The sequence below is a fragment of the Aedes albopictus genome, chromosome 3 (genome assembly GCF_035046485.1).
Source record: "Aedes albopictus strain Foshan chromosome 3, AalbF5, whole genome shotgun sequence".
NCBI classification, from domain to species: Eukaryota; Metazoa; Arthropoda; class Insecta; order Diptera; family Culicidae; genus Aedes; species Aedes albopictus.
Window position 1 is genome coordinate 404,178,935 of NC_085138.1, and position 26,861 is coordinate 404,205,795.

General features: G+C 40.9%; 1 protein-coding gene and 1 long non-coding RNA gene across 2 annotated transcripts; both read left to right on the forward strand.

Moving 5' to 3' along the window:
* Positions 1–51: 51 nt before the first annotated feature.
* LOC109411417 (leucine-rich repeats and immunoglobulin-like domains protein 1) lies at positions 52–26,832 on the forward strand. The gene is made up of 8 exons (XM_062856150.1): positions 52–807; positions 15,301–15,444; positions 15,972–16,321; positions 16,438–16,588; positions 16,987–17,144; positions 24,893–25,039; positions 25,105–25,543; positions 25,660–26,832. The coding sequence occupies exons 1-8, from the start codon at positions 741–743 to the stop codon at positions 25,833–25,835; spliced, it is 1,632 nt and encodes a 543-aa protein (XP_062712134.1). The 5' UTR covers positions 52–740; the 3' UTR covers positions 25,836–26,832.
* LOC134291964 (uncharacterized) lies at positions 17,435–18,434 on the forward strand. Its single transcript, XR_009999381.1, has 2 exons — positions 17,435–18,019; positions 18,097–18,434. It is a non-coding gene; the product is annotated as an uncharacterized LOC134291964 (long non-coding RNA).
* Positions 26,833–26,861: the final 29 nt, after the last annotated feature.

Below are 26,861 nucleotides of genomic sequence, written 5' to 3' on the forward strand. Positions count from 1 at the left end.
AGGCGTTTTCCGGCATTATTGTTCGTGGGAAAGCTAATCGCGAGCGTAGTTGCCAGTTCCGGTTAACAAGGTCGTTTCGGCAGCGGGTTGGATTCGGGCGTGCGTGCGTGAGTGCGTGCGGCTAGAGGGTGGTGGGCGTTGGAGGAGAGTGGATGCAAATCAGCTCACCGTAACGCACGAGAGTAGAGTGAATCGAATGCGCTTTTTGTGTTGCACTTGATTGCATTATTGTGCCGTTGCGGTGAAAGATTGTTTGCCTTCTGAGTGATGGATGGCTATTCTACGTGCAAACGATAGCTGGAAGTATAGTGCAGTGTGCTCGTACGAGACTGTTCCCATTGAGGAAGATCGATAAAATTTTGTGGCTTTGTGGATGATGCTTCTCTTTCGTCGGCTCTGATTACGAAAGATTGATGAGGATTATTGGAACAACTTCTGACGAATGAGCCTTGTAGAACCCACATCAATCGAAGAATGTGTCAGTAGTTTTAAACTATTCCAATGAAGATGCTCAATAACGATTCCCAAGGAATGTTTCATCACTCAAGCTAAGCTTGAGGCAATTTCCGTGGACTGAGGCAAACTGTCAGTTGCAAACATCGGCGATTTAAAACTTCGAAAAGTACCGAAAACTCGTTGTGGTTTGTTTTGATTGATTAGGGTGCTGTGCAATCTGTGTAAGAAGGTAGCAGTTTCGTTAAAACAAGTGAATATCAACTTAACATCGCCTCTGGGATAATATGCTGTACATGGCAGTTCATAGTCTACGATGGATGATGATCCTGATATTATTGCTGTTTATGAAAGGTAATTTGCAGTAACAGGAGATAGACCTCACAGTAAATTCCATATTCATCATTGTTTTGTTTTCCATTTTGACACTATATCTGTATTGTACGTTTTATTTGTCGGCTTTTCGGGCCCGTATGAAGTTGATCACCAATATTAACTTCTTTTCCCGATCAGCCTAGATAGCTGTGTAGTGTCGGTAGCGGTTGGTTCAACTGGGTAGGAATAGCACTCTGGACCGTCTGTTACAGTGGTAGGGTCCACTAATCAGGTGACCCCTAATTCGAGGTGTTATGTGGCTTTACGCTTACCGTGCCTAGGAATGAATGGTTAGAGGGGGTCTTATAAAAACCTAATCGCAAACGGAGCCTGTGGAATACCAGGACGTCCTCCACAGTATTTGCCCTGGCAGCCTATTTATTGCACCCATAAATAAATAGAAACGCTCCATAGAAAATCAAAAAGCGCTCCATAAAGAATAAACATATGTTCCATGAAAATGTGCAATATTACCCATACATTATTGAAAACGTTCCATGCTTTATAAAAATAGTACCGGTAAAACATAAAATTTTCTCATTAAAAGTGAAATTTTGCACCAATAAATAATACTGAAATGCTCCATAATAAAATACAAATGCTCCATAGAAAAATACAAATGCTCCATAAATAATTAAAATTGTACCCATAGAAAATTGAATATTGCTCCTTGGAAAAATTAAATTGTACCATAAAAAATTGAAATTGCCCCATAGAAAATAAAAAAAAACTCCATGAGTATTATCAAACTGCACCATAGAAAACATGAATTGCTCCATGAAAAAATGAAAATCTTCCATAGATAGCATATTCTCATAATTTAATTCGACAGGGCTGAATTGCTTTACATTGCACTGCTTTAGTGGTGCAAATGTTTGAAGTTATTGAGAATTTTCAATTTTTTATGGAGCAAATTGTATTTTATGTGGTGCAGTTTGATAAAACTTATGGAGCATTTGTCTATTTTCTATGGTGCAATTTCAATTTTTTATGGTGCAATTTAATTTTTCTATGGAGCAATATTCAATTTTCTATGGGTACAATTTTAATTTTTTATGGAGCATTTGCATTTTTCTATGGAGCATTTGTATTTTATTATGGAGCATTTCAGTATTATTTATTGGTGCAAAATTTCACTTTTAATGAGAAAATTTTATGTTTTACCGGTACATTTTCTATAAAGTATGGAACGTTTCCAATTATTTATGGGTAACATTGCATATGTTCATGGAACATATGTTCATTCTTTATGGAGCGGTTTTTGATTTTCTATGGAGCATTTGCAATTTTTTATAGTTGCAATAACCTTTTGCCATTTGCCCTTGCTATGCTAACCGGAGCAATAGCGCGGTGGACCTTGTGTTTCTCCAAGACAATCAGCTGCCCTTCTTGAATCTCATACTTGAGGCTGAATAAGGGCGGGATTATGAAGATGTTATTAATTAGTTTAAATTTTCACCTATATGGTTTCGCATTATGCGTTTTACACTGTGTATTCTGTGCATCCTCGCCTTTGGCGCACTCAAATCGATACCGATCTGGCTTTATTGTTGATGTTCTTTATTGTGTTGTGATTGTTAAGAGTTTAATCTTGCCTAGTTTAGGTAGTGGCTACGGTTAGGATAGCTCAGATCAATCTTCAGCACAAAAGAACAGCAACGATCAATCTTTGCAGACTTATGCAAAATGGTGCAGCCCAAGTGGCGTCCAAGAACCTCACTTTCGTAGGGAGAATTTCTATCTAGGAAACCTGGTGAATTCGGTGTTTGCTACTTTCAGTAAAAATAAAATGGCAAACTCACGTGTCATGCCTCGAGCATGTGTGCTTGTCAACAACGCAATCGTTGCTACACTCATCTCTGAGCTAACTACTAGAGATGTATGTGCTATCACAATCGATGTATCTGTTGGAAACCTCAACAGGAAATACGTCTATTGTTCGGTATATTTACCGCATGATGGACCATCCCCTACGGATGCTTTCAAGCATGTCATTGCATACTGCACTTCAAATGGCCCTCCACTAATTGTTGGTAGTGTTGCTAATGCTCACCATATAATCTGGGGCAGCTCAGACATCAATTTGAGAGGCTCCAGTTTGATGGAATACTTAAGTAGTAGATCTTGGATTACTTAACATAGGCAACCGCCCAACCTTCATGGTATCTGCTAGAGAGGAAGTGTTAGACATAACGCTTTGCTCTAGCAGAATTAGTCACGAGCTGACCAATTGGCATGTGTCAGATGAAGAATCTCTATCTGACCATCGCTACATCTTGTTTGAACATGTGCATGTTACTTCGCAAACTTTGCGTTTCAGGAACCCTCGGTCAACCAACTGGGATCTCTTTACCGATTTGGTTGCATTCAAATTTCATGGATACTCACCATCCATTGACACTCCAAGTGATTTAGATGATGCCGTTGACTACAACGGCCTTCATCATGGAAGCTTTTGAAGGAGCTTGCCCTCTGCGGTCTGTGAAGACCACAAGAGGAACCCCTTGGTGGAACTCTGATCTGGCGAAGCTCAGGAAACAATGCAGAAAGAGTTGGAACAGCCGCCGTTCTGCAGGATCGGAGGCTTTCAGTTCGGCTCGCAAGACCTACCGGAAAGCTTTTCGGTTTGCTGAACGATCCTGCTGTAAAAACCTTTGTACAAATGTTTCCAGTCTGAGTGAAGCCAGTCGGTTGAACAAAATCCTTGCAAAATCTAAGGATTTTCAAGTGAACGAACTTCGTTTGCCAAATGGTGATTTCACTTCCTCTGATGAGGAAGTTTTGTAATGTTTATTCAGTACACACTTCAATCAAAGATTTTTAAGTAATTTATTATATTTGCTTCAATATTACATTACAATATTACAGGATGAACCTGATGTCTTTTCTTGTAGTTATCATTCTTTAGCTTCAGCTCGGAGTATCATTACTTTAGAATCGATTGAATGGGCACTTAATAGCTTTTCTCCTTTCAAATCTCCTAGGGCAGATGGAATTTGTCCTATTTTGCTTCAGAAGGGATTTGGTCATTTCAAACATGTTTTGAAAAAAAAAAAACTTGTTTGCAGTTTTGCTACAGGGTATATTCTCAAATCCTGGCGGGATATTACTGTAAAGTTTATTCCGAAAGTGGGTCGTACATCGGATGAAGAAGCAAAAAGTTTCAGACCTATCAGTTTGACCACTTTTCTTCTGAAATGCTTAGAACGCATTGTCGATCATCACATCCGTGATGTTCATCTGGCCAATGTGCCTTTTCATGTGAACCAACATGTATACCAATCTGGAAAGTCCACTGTGTCTCTTTTGCTCAAAAGCAATCCTGCTTGGATGTTTTCTTAGATATTGAGGGTGCCTTTGACAACGTGCCTTTCGATGCCATATTGGAAGCGTGCCATGGTATATCTCCAATGATTTCCAATTGGATTCATCAAATGCTCAAAAACCGACATCTCTGCTCCAGAGATGGCATGCTCCTCAGCGCGAAACGTGAGAAGAGAAAACATACACTCTACACACGACTTTCAACGAGAACGAGGGTGGATTACGCAGCTTTTTTCATACACAAACCAGTCGCTCACTCTCTGGCATCCTCTCAAAATGAGTGCTCAAACAAATGTTAGAACAAACATGGTTTTCAGTTTCTACGTGCACATTTTGTGCGCGCAGAAAACGTGCACTCAAAAATTCGTGTTGAGAGCGCTCTCAGTCGTGCTTCCAGTGCAATACTGTGTGTACCACCCACAGGCTTATGAAAGTACTAAGATGGTTTCTTTGGAAAAGTTTGTTTTTGGAAATCCAAGGGCTGTATGATGGACCATTCCTTTCGAGAACTTGCTACTAGATGGCGTAATATGAATGCTAATTTTATAGCTTTATATCTCAGGATCCTGCTTACTTACAAAGATGGTTTCTTCGGCAAAGTTGTTAAGTAGATCAAGGGCTTACATGTGATGTGCCGTTTATTTTAAAATTCTGGCACGGGGTGGCGCTAGTTACAGAATATTGAAAGCATATAAATGACAGTAAAATTAGAAGTGTTTTACTAGAAACGCTTTAACTTTGTGTAGAGTTAACCAATCAAGCCCAAATTTGTTCCACTTATAGATAAATAACTGAGAACTACTAGTAATCACCAGCATTCAAAATATGAGGATTTTTGATGAACTTTAGAGAAAATTACAACTGATTGAAAATTTTTAAGATTATTGTGAAGGAACCACTGTGCTGGCCGCACGGTTTAGCTCAAATGCCGGTCTTGTGCGATACGAGGTTGTTGAGTACTATGATGCGAGCGAATTAACTACAGGGGATAGACAAAATGATCGGGACAGGCAAAATTTTCACTTTTTTAAAAATGTTCAATTAGCTGTAACTTTTCGAAAAGTGCATCAAATATTCTCAATTTTTACTGTAAGTTCTTCAACTAGTTTTGTATCAGTGGACAAAATTTGGAAAAGATCAGACAATTCTTCACGAAGTTATAAAGATTTTTGAAAAAGGTAAAATTATCCGACAGCCAACTTTGAGCTGTTATATATCCGGATTCAATGAACCGAATGCTATGAAATTTTGACCATTTATGACTTATATAATGAGCTATGAAAAACCATTAACTTAACTTAATATTCTTAACACAAAAGAGAATTATAACGATTAGATTATTTTTCTAATAAAACACCAAATTATCCAAAGCATCAACATCGATTCAAAATTCAAGATGCAAATTATAGATCATCTAGTTTCCCTCTAATTGACTTATATATAAATGCGTTTTTAAGGAAAGTAACAACATAGCCGCCAATAAGTTGAAAAAGTAATGGGATGCATATTAAAAATAGACCAATTTACTAAAAAATCGTGAAAAAAATAAAATCGCTATAACTTTTTCGCTTGTTAAAAATTTCAAGTTAAGTCAAATGTTTTCCACAGTTCATTATATAAGTCTTGAATTGTCAAAATTTCATTGCAATCCGTTCATTGAATCCGAAGATATAACAGCTCAAAGTTGGCTATCGGATAATTTTATCTTTTTCAAAAATCTTTATAACTTCGTGAAGAATTGTCCGATCTTTTCCAAATTTTGTCCACTGATGCACAACTAGTTGAAGAACTTACAGTAAAAAATTGAGAATATTTGATGCACTTTCGAAAAGTTACAGCTAGTTGAACATTTTTTGGAAAGTGAAAATTTTGCCTGTCCCGATCATTTTGTCTATCCCCTGTAGGTGTAGGAAAACTAAATCAAAACAAACTGAAATTGAGCTGTAGAATCAAGTGTGGTTTCGGAGTGAAATTAAATTAAGAGTTTTTTGAAGAAATTATAGTTGCTTGAGAATTAAATCAAAAGGTGTTATAAGCGACAGGCAGTTACAGTGTTATTCGGTAGGATTGATATACATAACTGCTGGCATAACTGAAGAAATCATATAAACAACACTAATGTTTCAATTTATTTTATACTAAAAGGCAAATCTGGAGCTGAGCTAGAAAAATCTGTTAAACTAGATGAATTATGTAAATATTCAAAGTGAGTATCTACATTTTTGATACAGAAGTTATAGTGCTACATTATTCAAATTGTCTTTAGGCTAGTGTTGGATTTGTTGGGATAGAGGTGTCGTGGATCACTCGCTGTAAAAGGCACATAGGAGAAACTATCTCTGTAAGTGAGACCATAATTTGTTAAATGAGGAGAAACTAATCAAATTTAAATTTACAGTTTGGGGCTGTCCATAAACCACGTGGTCATTTTTTGGGACTTTTTAACCCCCCCCCCCCCCCCGCGTGGTCATTTGTCCATACAAATTTTTTTATTTGTCCATACAAAATGATCATTGGCCGAACCCCCCCCCCTCCCCCTATGACCACGTGGTTTATGGACAGCCCCTTTGAGCTTCTAGTAAGCTGCTACGAAAAGGTGGTGTATTTCCGATTATTCCGAACAATTATTTTTAAAATTTGCATGCTTTTAAAAAAATGCAACTAGCGCCACCTAGCTGCAGAAACTTGATCCAAACGGTGATTATTCTGAAAGCCCTTGATCTACTAAACAATATTGCTGAAGACACCATCTTTCTACAAAATCAGGATGCTGAGATATGCGAAATATAAAATTTGTTTGCTCCTAAGCGCCGCCTAGCGGTGAAATTTTGAATCTTAAGTCTTATTATCGTTTAGCCCTTGACCAGCCAAACAAATATGCCGGGTCGGGGCATATGGGACGTAATTTATGACGCACCCAGGAGGGGAGAAACGTCATCGAGCGAGAGGAGGAGTTTGTTCAGTGCCGCGTCAGAGTAAACAAAACGTGTATTTAGAAGAGAAAATAAAGTTGAGATATTTAACTGTAAACCGCGTTCTTTTGGCCTCGTTTCCCTTGCGTCCACCACATTGGACATATCAACTCTCTAAGTTATCAGGATCCTGAGATATATGCGAAAATTTCGTTAGTGTCACATCTGTTTGTCTGTGATATATGTGATATCTTAGACAAGCAGATGCAACACTGACAACATTTCCATGCCATATATCTCAGGATCCTGATTACTTAGAGAGTTGGTTTCTTCAGCAAAGTTGTTCAGCTGGTCAAGGGCTTTCAGAATATGAGCCGTATGATTCGTGATTGCACCGCTAGGCGGCGCTAGAGGCAAACAAATTTTACATTTAACATATCTCAGCATTCTGATTCTTTAGAAAGACGGCAAAATTGTTTGGTAGATCAAGGGCTTTCAGAATAATTATCGTTTGGTTCTGCAGCTAGGCGGCGCTAGTTGCATTTTTTTGCAAATTTCCCTGATATATACAGTATCGGACAATAAAAATGCACCAAAGCCGTTTTCCCATACAAACTAGTCAACTTTAGATTGCCATATCTTAGATATTTCTCAACTGATTTTTTACATTTTTCTATGACGAACTACAAAACATTTCAATTTTCAAAAACTATTGAAAAAGTACAGTGATAACTATTGTTACAAAAGTTACAGATAGGTTGAATTTTGACAATAAAAATGCACCAAGACAAAAAATTGTTTAGCATAAAATATTCAAGTCAAATCATGTTGGTCTCTTCAGCAAACTTATTCGTCATCACACAAGGAACATGTTTGCCGAAGACACCATAATGAATAGACGTTACCATTTTTTGCTATGACATGTTTTGTCTTGGTGCATTTTTATTGTCAAAATTCAACCTATCTGTAACTTTTGTAACAATAGTTATCACTGAACATTTTCAATAGTTTTTGAAAATTGAAATGTTTTGTAGTTCGTCACAGAAAAATGAAAACAATCGGTTAAGAAATATTTGAGGTATGGCAATCTAAAGTTGACTAGTTTGTATGGGAAAATGGCTTTGGTGCATTTTTATTGTCCGATACTGTATATGAAAAACAAAATTTGTTAGGTCACTAGCACCGCCTTTTGGTGGAACTTGGAACCAAACTATCCATCAACTGTAAGCCCTTGACCAGCTTAAGACTTCTGCTTGTCTCTGATATCACAGGATATAATACCCCTTAGCGGGTTTTGGACTCACTGGCATGCTTTCGGTTCACGAAATGCTCATGCAACACTTACGCCTTTGAACACTCTGCGTGTGCACTGAGTTCTGTTTTTTTTTTCTGCGTGGAAATTGGGTGTTTGTGGATGGCCCCAGATGGTATCAAGTATGTATCAGAAGGCCGGCTCCAGAGGCACGTTATCCTCCATTTTTGACATTTGTGCCATCGCCATACATATAAGCCTATTTCATCATTTACCTGAGGAAGATTGGGACAAGGGATGGAATGGGATTTGTAACCGTCGGTTCCATATCTAGCTTATTCGCCTTGACGGAGGCTCTCTGAGAGAATTGCGCTTGCGTGAAAACATTTTTTTTTAACATGGGAAAGGATAGGAGCTGCATTTTCAAATGCTTCTAATTCTTTATAGAAATTTTTTCAAGCAAAACGTTCTTAATGTTATCGAATGAGATTTTGATACGCTATATTATAGACATAACATTGTGATTTAAAAACTTTTGTCTAAAACCAGTTATAATGTAGCTAATTGAAAGTATATTGCAAAACATTAACACTTTTTTCAATCTGAAGTCCCTAAAATATTTTAGAAGCATTTGAAAATGCAGCTCCTATCCTTTCCCATGTTAAAAAAAATTGATTTCACGCACAGCGCAATTCTCTCAGAGAGCCTCCGTCAAGGCGAATGGCTCCACCACAAATCCTAAATATCCTGTTCCCAAAGCCTAATACGCCGTTATCCCGAATTAGTCACTAAAACCAATGGAGTGAGCGGCACTCATGCAGTGACTTGATGCATGAGAAAGTGCCATCTGTCATGCTCAAAGTGACAGTTCATATTCGAGCAGTTAGAACCGATTTAAATTAATAAGTTTAACCCACAGGTGTTGCGCAAGTTCCAAAATACAGACATGCCCCGTTTTTATCATGCGAAAAGTTGTTACGTTTATGTTAGGTTTTGATGTAAGTCATGATCTTTTGTTCAAATAAAAGAAATGTACGTAGCGTTGAGAAGTAATCATCAGTCGAAAAACTTTGTTAAAACAGATGTCACTGTTTTTAAGTAAGTTTCGCTCAGTGCATAACCGATTCGGAATAAACTGGCAGACGCATTGTCTTCATCGGCGAACGTACTCCTCTCACCGGTAGTCGATTTTATCGACAAAAAGAGAACTGTCATGGATCAATACCATATGCCACGTCATTCGCTGTCATTCGTAAACAAGACGAACCAAAGGAAAAAAAACGGGAGGAATACGATCTTGAAGCGAAGGAAGACATCCTTCTTCTTCGGGCCACCTTCAAGCCGTGCGGACATGATTAGCTAAACTGGGAAAAGTGTCACGGTTACGGGCCGGGTGTTCGTTTAGGAGATCGGTCGCGACGCATCCGCGATGAAGATTCCAGTGCCAGCTCTGCCAATCACACGCTCCACGAGGACGCTGCTATCCCGCAGTAAACGAGGCCGGTTGTCCAGTGCGGTGGGCCGGAGATCGTGGATCAACCGAAGATCGATCGGCGGGACTTGTCAGCAATGGCTGATCTCGCGGTGCCAGCCACTTCACGCCACTCGGCCAAGATCGGAGAGTCACGTCCCGTCCAGGGAGCAAGAACGCATCGATCGATGGGAATTGTTTCGCAGCGAGTACAGAAGACGACGTAGCACGTGGCGAACCTCCACGGACGATAAGGAGAGCTAGTTCCAGGCCAATTGGTTCCAATCGGTAAGCTACCAAGCGACAGAAGTGAGACGCAGAAAGAAAGCCGAATGTGTAAAGGAGAGGATAGGAACGAGCGATCGCAGGTAGGAGAAAGGAAGTGTAAGGTTAGGTGGGAAATAAATACATGTGTCAAATGAAAACTTGTTTATGCCGCTAATGAAGAGAAAATATGGAAAAGTTGTAACAAAGTGTAAATTTGCAAAAATGCACTCTATGCACACCATGCAGTTCTCTTTGTCTGGTGATTCACGAACGGTTTAGAAGTGTGTAGCTTTGTCCAATGTAAAAGTAAAAAATTGTAAAACCTTCTAGTGTTGAAATTGTTTTAACTTAAGTGTTTTGTTTCTTTAATATGTGGAATTAGTATTGTTAGTATAAAAGGCAATTGTTTCGAAAAATATGATAGTCATTGTCCAATAGTGTAGCAAGTACGTTAAAGTGTTAGTAATTGTTGAAAGTCACCTAAAAACTAATGTGTTAATGTTTGTAGATTTGTCGTTAAAAGTTTAAAACAACACTATAAAATTGTAAAATCAACGATTATAACGAAAAACAACAAGAAAAAGGTAAAATAATTGTGAAATTGTGAAAAGCGGTTAGATATGCGGTTTGTGGCGTCACAGGGGTCTAATGTGTGGTTAGGCCCAAGAATAGGGCCTTTTTCTTCTATTTACGGAGAATTTCTCCAACAGAACATGAAGGCGATACGGCGCACATCAAATACAACGTTCGAGGCCGCCATCTTGTTCTGCATGGCTGGCTCCGGTTCTATTGTCCGGTCTTATGGCTACAGGAATCCGTCATTCAACAGCAACACCAGTTCTCGAAAGCTATCATCCGCCACAGGCGGCCGCCTTCGTCATGGCAGGTCCGCCGTAATCATCCACCGAATTACCCCGAAGATGTTCGGCCTACACCGCCGAAGTCAACCAGATGTTCCCGACCCCCAAGCAACCACCCACAATAGCCAAAACCGCAAGTATACCCCCTTATAGTGACGTCACCACAATAAACAGAAATATTGTAAATTTTAAGCCGCAGTGGTTGCTTATTTAAGTAGCATAGCCCTGTGTTGAATCAGTTCCACCACTTTTGTGTAACTTTCCGCTTTGTCGGGCTCTAGATAAGCCATCAGGCCTCACTTTCCTTGAATCCCCAGAATTTCATTACGTTTTATACTTTCCATATCAACGAGCATTTTTCTGTATCGGTTTGTGAAACACTGGTGGGTTATTACAGTAATTAATACCGGTCCTGCTGGTATGTTCGACCTCAGCTGGAGATGTGAGAGCCAAGTCACGTTTGAACGACCCTGTGATCCACAATCCCTGAGCCACCGAGTTACAGATTTGGAAAGGGAAAGGTGATGAAATAGAAAGGGGTGCCCTAGAAGAGGGAATGAACGCATAAGCGCAACGAGAGCTTATAGCCCATACCACAACGGGTTTAATCAGTGCCCTGAAAAGGACACTGTAAAACGCATAAGCGTAATAAGCATACGCTCATTGGAGGCAGCTTGTGACGTCATGCGACTTTCAATATGACATTGAAAGGTACGTCATCCAAAGCATCCTCAATATTCAAGAAATCACCCAAACAAATACTACGTTTGAGCGAGCACTTTCTTGAAAACGTATACAACTTTGAGTAAAAGAGTCTCGGTGGACATCCCAAATTGGAAGGCATGTGAGTTCACATGAATAGGCATGTCAGCCAGACGAACATCACAGATGTGATAATCGACAATGCGTTTCAAGCATTTCAGAAAGAACGAGGTAATCAGAAACTCATTCCTTCTTCATACAACGCATCATTCCAGTCTGAGTGTCTGACGCGTTCAGACGTGTTTCTCGGAGCGCTTGTTGAATAACTAACTATTTCGGTTCGGTAGTGTTTTTTTTACGCACGGAGGCGAGTATCTCTCGCAGTTTCGGTATGGGTCATGCAGCAAACGCGGTTGCGGCCAACCCACTCAACCGCGCGACGAAAACACAAACCAACGAGGGGCCATCATGAAACTCTCCACTAGCAACTCCCAGTACGGTCTGATGGACGGTACGAAACAGAGCCGTTTTCCAAAACGGCAATTGGAGCCAACGGATGGAAGCGGTGTTCTCCCAACCAACCCACTGAACCAGGAGATGAACCTCCTGGAAAACAACACCTTTTCTGTGCTGAAGGACGGCGAAACCGGCAATCCGCTGGTGAATTAAAACAGGAAGCGAAAACAGCAGCAACCAACTACATCGGACGCGGAGCGCAAGCAAAAGTACCCAGCAATCTACATTAAGGGTGACCCCCCGAAACTTCGCTCGGTTTTTCGGGACCGTATTGCAAAGGGATTGCTCAAATGCACCCTGCGATTGTCCACCGAAGGACTGAAGGTAATGACGGAATCCAAGCCGCAATACTATCGGGTAATAGACATCCTGAAGAAAGAGGAGCTTGAGTATTTTACTCATGACATCCCCAGTGACAAGCCTCTGAAGGTTGTGCTACACGGTCTCGAGGATATGGACCTAAAGGGACTCGAGAACGAACTCAACAACTGCGGTCTAAAGGTCACAAACCTGTACAAGTTCGCCCGGCGTGACACAACCCGAAAATATCGGGATCAATTATACATGGTCCATCTCGAGAGCGGCTCGATCTCGATGAAGGAGTTTAAAGGTATCAATCACGTCTACTACACCGACGTTGAGTGGGATCGCTATAAGCCCAAGCACCGCGAAGTTACGCAGTGCTGCTGCGGCTTCGGCCACGGCACTAGAAATTGCCACATGGCCCCTCGATGCAACAAATGTGGCGCCGAAGACCACAATGTCGAAGGATGCGTCAAGGCGATAGTCGAACAACGATACCCGGAAAAGAAGCTGGAATCAAAATGCTACAACTGTGGCGATAAACACCAAGCATCCTCCAAGGATTGCCCGAAGCGGAAGGAGTTCATCGAGATCCGGAAGAAGGCCACGATGAGGCACCATCCAAAGAAAAATCTACCTCCGACATTGACGTCCCAGAACTATCCGGAACTAAGGCCAACCAAGAACCAACCAACCGAAGACGTTGCAGCATTCAACAATCAATAACCATTTGGTCAACCCAGTCTACAGTGGCCGGCGCCTCCCCCAGGGTTCCGCAAACAACATGATGGCGAACCTCGCTACTCTACACGATGGAGCAATTGGCGCCGATCTTTCAACAACTGGCAGAACGGCTGCGCAGCTGTAAGACACCATTCGACCAGATTTACACACTGGGCCTTTTCATTATTGAAAACGGTTTTGAGGGTGTATCTGGTCGACTCAAATCCAAACGCCTGCCTCCCAAAGCTGGCCTTCTTAGTGTAGTTAGGTAGGTTATCAAATTTTAAATTTCTAAAACCAAAACAGAGCTCAGGAAGCCGAACATAAATAGTTTGTTATAACAACTAGAATAAAAAATGGACTCAAAAGCATCGAAATGTTAACAAAGATGAAGTACTGAAAAGTAGACCACTTGAAATGTAACATTAATTGTAAAACACAAAAATAATGACAAATAAAACGAATTTTAAGTAAGTTCATACAACGCACGCACCCTTTCGGGATAAAACTATCAAGTAATTTCACGCCTTGAAAATACCCAATAGAAAACTACAAGAGTTCAAAACATGTTTGAAATATTCAAATCCCTCTGGAGAAAAATAGGACAAACCCCCATTTGCTCCTGGAGATTTGAAGTAAGCAGAGCTTTTTAGGGCCCACTAAGTCGATTATATAGCTTTAATTCTGGGGCGGAAGCTAGAGATTCGTAACTATACAACATAATGGTTTATCCGAAGATATTTTGAACTTGAACAGATCAGAGTTCCATTGAGGAATACCTCTTGTGATCCGCACAGACCGCAGAGGACAAGCTTGTTTTAAAGCAATAGACGCCCCAATTCTCTACAGGCTCCGTTTGTGGCTAGGATTTTATTAGACTCCCCTAACTATTCAAGCATAAAGCCGCATAACACCATGAATTAGGGGTCACCTGTTCAGTGTTATTCTTAGCCAATTAAACAACCGCTACCGACACTACACAGCTATCTAGACTGATCGGGAATAGTAGTACGCAACAAGATGCAGAATGAAGATTTTTACAGCACGAGTCGTACATTTATTCAACGAGGCTTGCCGAGTTGGATAATTACGACGAGTGCTGTAAACTTTTTTTGCAATTTCATAAATTACCACTTGGAGATGGTTTTTAGCAAAATTTCCTCATAAAACTGCACACTGATTTTCAAAGCCATGTTTAAGAAAGTCTGATCATAGCAAGTTATACTGTGCAGTTGTCACAATTTTCCAAACCGGTGTCCAGGAAGCATCAAGAAGTTGATCAAAACTGAGAACAGTGCTGTAACGGTTCATTACGCAACGCAAATCATTGCTGTAATAAACTGCCAATTTGATGTGGGAAAGTAGGCCTTTTCCTGGCGGATTTGCGTGAGGTAAAACAGCCTATTACTATGAGAAATTGCAAAAAATAAGTTAACATTGGTGGTCAACTTCCAAACGAGACCGAACAGCCATCAGTTGTTGTGAATTTCTTGATTTTAGCTTGAGCTTACCAAGTCAATTGGATATTACGAAGCTTACGACAATTTTCGAAAATAATTCCTCTCCCGCTCTGACATTCATGTACATTGCACACAACAGAGACGTGTATATGGCTATTTAATTCCTTCCGAAGGAGATTTGGATTGTGAAAATGAACAAACCATGGGCATTAGTGGAATCGATTTCAGTTCTGTGCCTTCAGGGGACGAAAAGGTTAAGTGGCTCCGTAGCTTGGAGGAAAGAAGCGCCTGTCTTGCGAATTGGGAGATGCCCACCGGAGCATCAAACGTGATTTTTTTTTTCATAATTCAAATCTCAATTTGTTCATCAAAGACGTATTTCTGTTTGAATGTCAGAACAATCAAACCTTTAATATGATGTTCACTGGCTTGAGGCAGCAAGAACTAAGGTTTCAAAGTATAGCCAATATCGGTGTTTTAACTGACAATGAAGCGTGTAAAAAGCGGAACCTTTTAACCAGAATACGTTAATGTTTTTTATTGCTTTCGGTTATTAGTATTGTTAAGCTAAAATTTACAATTTTGATGAACCACATGGAAAATCGCATTAAAAAATGAATTCCTTTTTGTTAAGGACTTATTTAGACACGCTATTCTTTTTTTTCTCACTCTCTCTCGATAGGCACCGCACCATCACTCTCGCGGTACTCCGGCGGAAATTACTTGGAAGAGGACAAATACTCGCCCGGTTTTCTGACGCTAGGACAAAAGTACAGCATAGCCCTCGGCTCGACCGTTGTACTGCCATGCAAAATTAATGAAACAGGTAAGAGAAATGGTTCCTTTTTTCCCCGTAGCACCTGCCAGTCACCCACACTGGCTGCCCTACGAGGAACACGATTTTCATGGCTCTACTGGCTTGAATAATTAGATGACAATCTGCCAGCGCCCTGTAATAGTTATTTATGTAACGAGTTGCAAAAAGTTGATTTTTTCAGCACGAGTCGTACATTTATCCAACGAGGCTTGCCGAGTTGGATAAATACGAAGAGTGCTGAAAAAATCGAGTTTTGCAACGAGTTCCATACAAAATTTTATGCAATGATTTTTTCCATAATGCAACCCATTTGAGTTGCATAATGTTCATAATGCAACTCAAATGAGTTGCATTATGAACATTATACAACTATTTTTCATTATGCAACTCATTTCAGTTGCATAATGAGCCAGTTCGGAAAAATTGACCATTATGATATCAAAATGAGTTATATAAAATGTAAATTATGATACTGAATTGCATAAATCAGTTTTCGCCTCCCATGTGTGTTACGTGTATCCTTTCCTATCCTTCAGAACGATCCGCTCAGTACATACTGGCGTGGAAGCGGGGCATCGCGGTCCTGACGGCGGGCAGCCTCAAAGTCACCGTAAACCCCCGGATACGGCTAATGCCAATGGTGCAAGGTCAGCCCGGGTATAATTTGGAAATCCGAGACGTGCACATCGGCGACGCCGGGGACTACATCTGCCAGATCGGCACCATGGAGGTGAAGGAGATTGTCCACACGCTGGAGGTGCTCGTGCCGGCCAAGATTGATTACATCGCACCGGTGCACCCGGTCGAGGTGCACAAGGGAGCTCGGGTTCGGCTGGAATGCAGGGGCACCGGAAACCCCATGCCGAGAATCATCTGGTCCAGACGGGTAAGTGGTGTTGGGTATGTATTCGTCGACATGGGGGAAACATGCTTTGATTCGGCAGCTTGGCTTATAATGGGATTCTTGTCTTTGTGTCGGTATATTTCTATTAATTTCTGTAGAATAAATTACTGCCGAGCGGAGATGCCAACGTAACGGAATTCGTATTTGAGATTCTTCATGTTAATCGTCACAGCAGTGGGCATTACCTGTGCACGGCCGACAACCGAGTCGGACAGCCGGACGTCAGAGAGTTTACCGTCAATGTGCTACGTGAGTATGTAGAAAATATTGGCTTCAGTATTTGTCGTCAGTTTTTCGTTACACGAGAGAACTGTTATTTTATATAGCGCATTTAGTTCACCACTGGACTATCGCACTAGTTTTCACGAGTGCGAAAACGCTAATAAAAGTGCGCGATAGCATCAAATCAACTCGGTGTCTTCAGAGCACTTGTTCTCCATAGATTGAAGAAATAGTGCGCCGAAGACATCAACCTGATTTGATGCAAACGCGCACTTTTATTTACGTTTTCGCACTTATAATGTCGCAGTTCGCAGTCCAGTAGTGAACTAAATGCGGTATACACAGAAAATACATTAATCATGCTGCATGTCTGATCGTTCTTTTTCTTTGCCTCTTATTCTTTTTCGCCTCGTTTAAAACTTAAGACTCACCGGAAGTTGAAGTTGAGCAGCATACAGTTCACGGTGGTGTAGGGTACGAGGCCCAACTAACATGCACGGTCCACTCCGAACCAGCGGCCAATGTGATTTGGCTGAAAGAGGGCACCGAGTTGGACAGCAGCACTAAGCATCATTCGCAATCGGTATGTATACATGCTTGCTCTTAAGTTAAACAGAATTTGTGGGCTTTGTAGCCGTGAGGTTAGAGGCGTCAGTCGTCTTGCCGTTTTGTAAGCCTAGGAGTGCGCTCAAGTCGGTGAAAATTTTCCGTCAAACGGTAAATTCTCCGCTGGACCACTGGGTGTTTGTGTGTTGTCGATACGATACGATACGATACGATACGATACGATACGATACGATACGATATGATACGATACGATACGATACGATACGATACGATACGATACGATACGATACGATAGATCGAAACACTCACGTTTATTCTGCGTGTCGTACGAGACGCGACGACAATTCTCACCTCGTTGTCACGCGACTCTTGTCGCTCGATTCTGATTGTCGTCTCGAGTGAGGTGAGAGCTTCATTTTAGATGTGAGAAACAAAATGAACAAAAACAAATGTGGTGTTCATTTGTAGAACTGTCAAACCGGCGGTGCATCAAGAATGCGCTTCGATTACGGCTTATTTGAAAAGCAGCATTTTGCTTTTATTTTTGATTAAATATTTTTTCATATTTTCACGTAATAAATACGAAATGTTATCCGTATAAAGAAAAGTTATATGGGTTTCAATAATTGTGAGGTACTTCACAACTTCCAAAGTGAGTGTTTTCTCATAATTTTGGTGGCGCAAACCTTTCGGACGTTTGGCCCTTATTTAAAATTATTCGTTTGCCTTGTGTTGCTGCTTCCAAGAAACTTCCGCAAAATTTTGTTTTTGCTCACGGATAGTTTGTTTCATGGGAATCTCTTAGAATTACATACTAGTGCCGGATGTTCCGGCCCGGAACCCGCATGCTGGCTGTGGCAGAAGTTTGATGACGGGGACTGTTATTTTGAGGTAAGTTTTACGATGTGCTAGGTGGGAGAATGTGATTTTATCCTCACGTTTCTATGCGTGTTTGTTTTCCCTTCCAGATTTCAGCGGCGGTTTCGGCGACGGTCGTGCAGCAGAAGTAGTGAAGGTGTATCGTACCGTATAGACGGAACCATTGGATGAAGTTGTCAACACCCAGTTTTGCTACCTTCCGGTCGTACCGGTTTGGAGCTTCCAACTGGTAGCAAGAGCTTCCAAGGACTGCTGCGAAATGGATTTTCTTCGGTGGAGTCTTGGACTACGTCATACAAGTGGACGTTGGAGCTGCCGTTGGGCTAAATTATGAATTGAAATTGTTGTGGACACAAAAGGACCAAGTACTAAAAAGTGTAAATGTTTAAGACCATATAAGACAAAGCATAATAAAAGTATTCCAGGACGTTGTTGCTTCTGTTTAAAATATTTCTTTTCTCCAACGACTGTATTGAAGAATTCGTAGCTACATTTTCACAATTGCTCAGATCTTTGATCAGGAGTTTTTCTTTTGTGGTTTCTTGTGGATATCTGAATGAGTTTTAGACAATTTCAAGTTTTCATCATCATGTATTCCTACGTATTTTTTGCATAGTTTTCGAACTTTTGGATTCCTACAAGGTTTTAGCGGTGGTCGCTAAATGAACTGCAGTTATCAAGCAGAAGCTGTAGTCGAGTCTTCCGGGAATTTCTCCAGGAGTTCCTCCGGAAATTCCTCCTTGTATTCTTCCAGCAACTCTTCCAAAGTAGGAACTTCTTTACTCCGGAAATTCCCCCAGAAGATCGTCCGGAAAGTCTTCCAGGCATTCTTCCTGGAAAATACATAAATTTTCCGAAAATTACTCCAGAAGTTCCTCAGGAAATTATTCCAAGAGTTTTGCCGGGAATTCCTCCAAACAGTTTCCCCGAGAATTTCTCCAGGAATTCCTACGAGAATCCTCCCGGTATCTCGGAGCATTTCTCCAGGATTCCTGGAAATTCCTGCGGGAGTTCCTACGGGAATTCCACCAGAAGTTCCTCCATGAATCCTCCAGGATTCCTAGAATTCCTCAAGTTTTCTGGAATTCCTCCAGGATCCTTGAAAATTCTTCAGAGTTCCTCCGGGAATCCCTCCTGGAGTTTCTCCGGGAATTCCTAAAGAATTTCCTTCGGAAATTCTTACAGAAGTTCCTTCGTTAATTCTTCCGGGAATTCCTCCAGGAGCTCCTCCGGGAATTCCTCCAGAAGTTCCTCAGAAAATTCCCTCAAGTGTTCCTCCGTGAATTGCTACAGGAGTTTCTCCGGGAATTGCTACAGGAGTTTCTCCGGGAATTCCTACAGGAGTTCCCAAGAGGATTCTTCCCGGTATTCATAAAAGAACTCTAGGATTTCCTCCTGGAATTTCTTCAGAAGTTCCTCCGGGAATTTAGCAACAAGTTCTTTCGGGAATTCCTTCTGGAGTTCCTCCGAGAATTCCTTAAGAAGTTTCTTCGGAAATTCCTCCAATTTTTTTCAGGGAATTCTCGAAAGAGTTCCCAAGTGAATTCCGCCAGGAATTCCTCCGGGAACTAGTCCAGAAATTTCTCCGAGAATTCTGTCGGAAATTTCTCCGAATATTCTTTCAGTAGTTCCGCTGGGAGTTCTTCCAGGAATTTCTCCGGGATTAGGTAATTTCTCCGAAAATTCCTGTAGAAATCTTCGCAGGAAATCCTTAAAGAATTGCTGGAAGAATTCTCGAAAAAAAAAAATCCTGGAAGAATTCTTGCAGGAACTGCTGGGAGGATTCCCGAAGATATCCTTAAAGTATTCTCGGAGAAACTCCTGCAGGAATTCCTAGAGAAACTTCTCGAAGAATTCTTGGAGAGATTCTTTTAAGAAATCTCGCAGGAACTTATGAATAATCCCTACAGGAACTTCTGAAAGAGTTCCTGAAGAAACTTCTGCGGAATTCATCAAAGGTACTCCTGGAATAATTCCTGGAAGAATTATTGGAGGTACTCGGAGGAACTTCATAAAGAATTCCCAGAGGAACTCTGTGAAATTTCCGAGCTCCTGAAAGATTTTCAAAAAACTCCTGCAAGAATTTCCACAGGACCTCCTGGAAAAAAAAAATCCCGGAGAAAGTCCTGCAAGAGTTCTTGGAGGAACTCCTGGAAGATTTCTCGGAGGAAATCCTGGAAGAATTCTTGGAGGAAGGCCTGAAAGAATTCCCGGAGATATTCCTAAAACAATTCCCGAGAAAACTCCTGCAGAAATCATCAGACGAAACCCTGGAAGAACTACCGGAGCAACTCCTGGAAGAATTACCGGAGGAACTCTTGGAAAATTCCTGGAAGAACTCCTGCAGAAATCTCCGGGAGATATCCTGGAAACACCCCTAAAAGCATTCCCGGAAATACTCTTGGGCGAGTTCCCGGTGGAGCTCCTACAAGAATTCAAAGTCATTCCTGGAAGAATTTCCTAAGGAATTCCTGGAAGAAGGAGAAATTTCCCCGGAGTAATTCCAGAAAAAAAACTCATAGAGCTCCTCCGGGAATTCCTCCAGAGGTTCCTCTCTTTCGGGAAAATTCATCAATTTACATATTCTGGAATTCCTCCAAGAACTCTTCTACAGTAGGATCTTCTTTCCTCCGGAAATTCCCTCAGAAGTTCCTCCTGGAAATCCTCCATGAAAAATACATAAATTTTCCGAAAATTTCTCCAGGAAGTTTCTCCGGAAATTTCTCCAGATGTTCCCCCGGGAATTCCTCAAACAGTTTCTCCGGGAATTCCTTCGGGAATCCTTCAGGATTCCTAGAATTCCTCAAATAGTTCTTCCATGTTTTCTGGAATTACTTCATAATTCTTAGAAATTGCTGCAGGAGTTCCTCCGGAAATTTCTCAAAGAGTTCCTCCGGAAATTCCTCCTGGAGTACTTCCAGAAATTCCTCCCGGAGTTCCTCCGAAAATTCCTTCAGGAAGAAGGTTTTCCGGGAATTCCTACAGCAGTTTCTTTGGAAATTCCTACAGAAGCTCTACGTTAATTCTTCCGGGAATTCCTCCAGAAGTTTCTAAGAAAATTCCCTCAGGAGTTCCTCCGTGAATTCCTACAGGAGTTTCTCCGGGAATCGCTGCATGAGTTCCTAAGAAGATTCTTCCTGGTATTCTTAAAACAACTCCTTCAGGAATTCCTCCAGGAATTTAGCAAGGAGTTCTTTCGGGAATTCCTCCAGGAGTTCCTCCTAGAATTCCTTAGGAAATTCTTCCAAAATTTCTTCGGGAATTCCCAAAAGGAGTTCCCAAGAGAACTCCGCCAGGAGGTCCGGGAACTAATCTACGAATATCTCCGAAAATTGTGTCAGGAATTTCTCCAAATATTCTTCGAGTAGCTCTGCCGAGAATTCATCCAGGAGATTCTCCGGCATTAAGTAATTTCTCCGAAAAAAAAAGTGTGGAAGAATACTTGGAAGAACTCCTGGAAGGATTCCCGGAGATATTCCTGGATGAATTCTCGGATCAACTCCTGGAAGAGTTCTTGGAGAAATTCTTTGAAGAAATCTTGCAGGTACTTATGGATAATCCTGTAAGAGTTCCCGAAGAAATTTCTGCGGAAATCTTCGAAGGTACTCCTGGAGGAATTCCCAGAGGAACTCTTGGAAAAATTTCCGAATGAACTCATGCAGAAATCACCGGAAGGAAGTCTTGGAAGAATTCTTGGAGAAATTCCTGTAGAATTCTTTAAGTCACCCCTGGAAGGATTTTCCCTAGAATACCTGGAAGAATTCCCGGAGAAATTCATGAAGGAATTCCCGGAGAAATTCACGCAGGAACTCCTGGAGGAATTCCAGAGAAAACTCTTAGAGGAACATCTGCCGAGATTGCCGGAGGAACATCATGAAGAATTCCCTGAGAAACTCTTTGTTGAATTTCCGGAAGAATTCCCAGATGAGCTCCTGAAAGATTTGTCAAAAAAAAAAACTCCTGCAAGAATCTTCACAGAAACTCCTGGAAAAATTCCCGGAGGAAGTCCTGTAAGAATTCTTAAAGGAACTTCTGGAAGAATTCTTGGAGGAAGGCCTGAAAGAAATCGCTGAGATATTTCTGAAAGAATTCTCGAGAAAACTCCTGCAGAAATCACCAGACGAAATCTTGGAAGAATTACCGGAGCAACTCCTGGAAGAATTACCGGAGGAACTCCTGTAAAATTCCTGGAGAAACTCCTGCAAAAATCGTCGGGAGATCTCTTGGAAAAAAAACCCTGAAAGCATTCCTGGAAAAAACTCTTGGGAGAATTCCTGGTGGAACTACTGCAAGAATACCTAAAGTCATCCCTGGAAGAATTTCCAAAGGAACTTTTGAAGAAATTCCTGAAGGAGAAACTTCCCGGAGGAATTCCAGAAAAAAAAACCTCTTAGAGAAACATTTGCAGGGATTGCCAGATGAATTCCTGGATTAACTTTAGGAAAGTTTCTGAAGGAACTCCTGCAAGAATTCTTGGAGAAACTCCTGGAAGAATTCTTGGAGATATTCGAGTAAGAATTTCCGAGGAAACTTCTGTAGAAATCCCCGGAGGAATTCCTGGAAGAATTTCCGAAGGAACTCCTGCAGAATTCCTGGGGGATCTCGCTGAAGAACTCCTGAAGAAACTCCTAGAAGAATTCCCGGAGGAATTACTGGATGAATTCTCTTAGGAGCTCCTGGAGGAATTCTAGGAGAAACTCCTGCAGGAGTCCCCGGAAGAACTCCTGGAGGAATTCCCGGAGGAACTCCTGGTGAAACTCCTATATGGGCTACCGGAGGAACTCCGGGTGGAATTCCTGGAGAAACTCCTTGAGAAGCTCCTAAAAAAAAACTCCTGCAGAAATCTCCGGAGGAATAGAAAAATTCCCAGAGGATCTCCTGCAAAAAATTTTTGGAAGAACTCCTGGAAAAATTCCCGGAGAAACTTTTGGTGGTATTCCCGGAGGAACTCCTGGAGGAATTCCCGGAGAATCTTTTATAGGAACTCCTGAAAAAAAATCTCGGAGAAACTTCTGAAAGACTTCTTGGTGGAACTCCTGGGAGAATTCCTGAAGCAATTCCAGGAAAAATTCTTGGAGAAACTCTTGGAAGAATTCTAAGAGATATTTCTTGAAGAATTCCCGAGGATACTCCTGCAGAAATCCACGGAGGAACTTCTGAAAGATTTGCCAAAAGAAAAAAGAACTCCTTGAAAATTTCTGGACAAACTCATAGTAATTGCAGTGTTGAAAAAAAAAGGATCTTGGAGGATTTTTCTCAATTCCCGAAGGAATCCATACGAATTCATGCAATGGAAGGCAAAGAAAGCCCTTCAATTAATAACTGTGGTAGTGCTCAAAGAACACTAAGTTGGAGAAAAGGCAGGCCAAGTTCCAGTTGGAACGTCGAGCCAGAAAGAAGAAGAAGAATGTCTGGAAGAATTTCCTACAAAATTCTGGGAGTTCAAGAAAGAGTTATTTGAGAATTTTCCCAAAATTCTATCATTTCTTTAAACGAAATTTTCGCGAAAATATATGAAGGAATCTCTTGAAGAATTTCAGATGGATTCTTTGAAAAAACATAAAAAAAATCCGTTAGGAAATCTCTGCAGGCGTTTCTAAATTAATCCCAGGTGGAATACTTCAAAAATCTCAAACGAATTATTGGAGAAATAATCGAGGGAACGCCTGAAAGAATCTCTTCCTAGAAAAAAAATGGATTCGAATTTTTGAAGTTCTCGTAGAATTCTTGAAGGAATCTTCGGTCACCAAATTACAAAAAAAAATGATAAAGATGACGCTAAGTTGCTTCCTCATTAAACTCAAATAACCACAATTTGTATATGTACTTCATTTCGTGTTTTTATTTGTTATAATAGAGTATCCAATATTCGAAGAAAATGTATTGAAGTTTATCATTTTTTTTTCTGAAAATGTTTAGATCCGGATGGGCGGTTATGGCGATTGGGTTACTCCATGTAAAGCACAAAATAATCCAGGGTATTAAGGTGCAGCTTTTCATTTCGAAAACTTCCAGTGAGCTCAAGATGACCTTGTCTTTCCTCGACAGTTACCATGATTCTCCGGCGCATGTTTCCGGCTTGGTTTCGGTGGTAGAGGATCTTGCTTCTGGTGTGGCAAGCGGCATTGGAAAATATCGGGTAGACTGCAAATAGTCGTCGTGGTTGAATCCGAAGTTCCCCACACGCGACAATCGAGTTTTATTCAAATCCATACGTGAAACCTAACGTCAGACGTAGCGTCAGTGCGCGGGGCAGCGGATCTGGCCCTCTACCTACGAATTTGCGGGGAAACTTCGGTTTCAACCGCGACGACAATTTGCACTCTACCCGATATTTTCCAATGCCACTTTGCCACATCAGAAGCATAGAAGGTCGTCTTCCACCGAAACCAAGCTGGAAACCTGCGCCGGAGAATCATGGTCGAGGCAAAATTTCCGATTTTCAACTGCTCGGCGGTAGCTTGAAAAATTGGTCCTTTTTTGCATATTTTGGTCGATCTGTAAAACAGAAAACAAAATATTTGTAATTGAAGACGATTAATTAATCAAAGTAATTAAAAAACACTTACCACATTCTCCAATTTGATATTTTTATTCGCTGTCGACTCCTCCCGAGGTCACGACAATCCTCACATCAAAACGTCACTTGAATGCGACATTTGTCGATCTGAAGCGACTGTGGGAATGCGGTGAGAGTTCATTGGTGTTCACCCACACCGACTCTTGTCACCGCATCCGCCTACGGGAATCGGGTGACACATGCGACACGACTTTTGTCACGTCGCACGCCCAGCAGAATAAGCACAACTATATTATGCCTACCTTAATTTCGATGACTGAGAAAGTCAGAATATTGTTATGATATCTTAACTTTTTACACTATAGGTCAATGGGAATAAACACAGTCTCCTCATTCGTAACGTTACCCGCTACGATCTTGGAAACTACACCTGCCAAGCGTCCAACCATCTGGGCACCGATCGTGGAACTCTAAACCTGAGTGGTCTTCCAGCGATTTGTCACTTCGATTCGGTAATTCAACATTTGAAACCGTTAAAATTTTCTCAAAGCTATCATTTGTACCTATTGATCAACAGCCAATTGCGAGTAACGATCGGGACCAGTACAACATCACCTGGACGGTGGAAAGTCATTCACCGATTGAGGAGTACCGGCTGTTCTATCGGTTGCAATCTCCCAACCGGCATCCGTCGTTGGATAATCATTTATTCCCGCATTCTGAATTTGGTTTGTACGCTTCCGGAGGGTACAACTCGGGTGGATATTTCGGTGATGAACCATGGGAAAGCGTTTCCATACCGGAGATGGTGGACAACATTCACGGCGGTGGAGGCTATGGTAGAGGGATGTTCTACAGCGGTCCGTACGGTTACCAGCCGGAAGTCGTTCATCGTTCGAGTTTCCAGCTGAAGAAGCTGCGATCGGGAAGCAATTACGAAGCACGGGTTCAGGCTCGTAACGAGTACGGCTGGAATCAGCTGTCGAGCGTGTTTCATTTCTCTACGAAGGCGGATGGTGAGTTTGGTCATGATAAGTCATGATTATTTTTAGCTACGTCTTTGCCCAAAGCCTTACAGTGTTGGAACACTTTCTGAAAATAACCTTTCTTGTCTCATTTGTGTTTTTCGCAGATCCTCAAGTGGAACCATCTGCACAACCGGCTGTATACGGAATCGGTTTGCTCGAAAAAAGTCGAATGATTTTCGGTAGTGGAGCAAGTAGATCTTCGCCATTCTGTATACTTCTTCTGCTGGGTCTGTTGACGCAAGTCAGTGTCTTAATTGTAATCCAGCCATTTCTACTGTAAAACATTTCTCAGATGTTTTAATTAGTTATTATGTTAAGTAAGGTAAGTTCATAATGACTGATATATTGGAGAACCATAATTTTACATCAACTGAATTTATAATAAGAAAATACTAGAGGAAAGTATGCTTCTATATTTATTTCAAAATATTCATCTTAACAGTTTTATTTAAAGAGCGCATGAGGTAAAATAGTTTCTAAAAAAGTGAGGTTTAATAAGTTTGATAAACTTTTTTTAATTCATAATATAAGTAAGTGATGTTTATAAGCGTCCGTTTTTCGATTAAGTGGAAAAATCCGTTTGGAAACAACTCAGATAATTAGTTTTCCAGATAAGGTCTGGGACCATTTGGGCAGGAGCACCTATATTGGGCACTTGCTGCTATAACTCAGTCAATTTTGAACGGATCGACTTGATTTTTGAGACACGATCAGATACGCAAAGTATCTCGCCATGTGCAAAAATTCAAGTCAATCGGTTTAAAATTGACTAAGTGCCCACAATAGGTGCTCCTGCCCAAATGGTCCCAGACTCTATTTTGATTTATTGTATTTCAAAATAAGATGACAATTTTGGCCAATGTTTTTGGTCGAACATAGATCGTTGAATAAAAATCAAATAAATATAGTATCCAGAATTTAGAAAAACTTTTTTTACAAAGACATTTGTGAAATGAAACGAGCGATCAAATTACAAAATGTCTTATCTGGAGAAGATCTGTAAAACAGTTACCTACTTAATGTACATATCTCAATATTTATGTCAGTAAGTAATCATCACGAAGAAAGAACAAAGTATAGTGGAAACGCCGAATAGTTAGTAATACCTCTTACAGAATTACTAATGGGTCAAACGATTATTCTTTACATTATTCCATTTACAAATCCAATTGCTGATAAACTTAACAAAAAATGTGAGATTTATACACAAAATAATTGGTAATTCGAAGAGCTCATATGTCAAGAAATATAATAAAATATTTTTGAGTCACATTACCTATGTGTGGGTATTATTTATGTATAAATG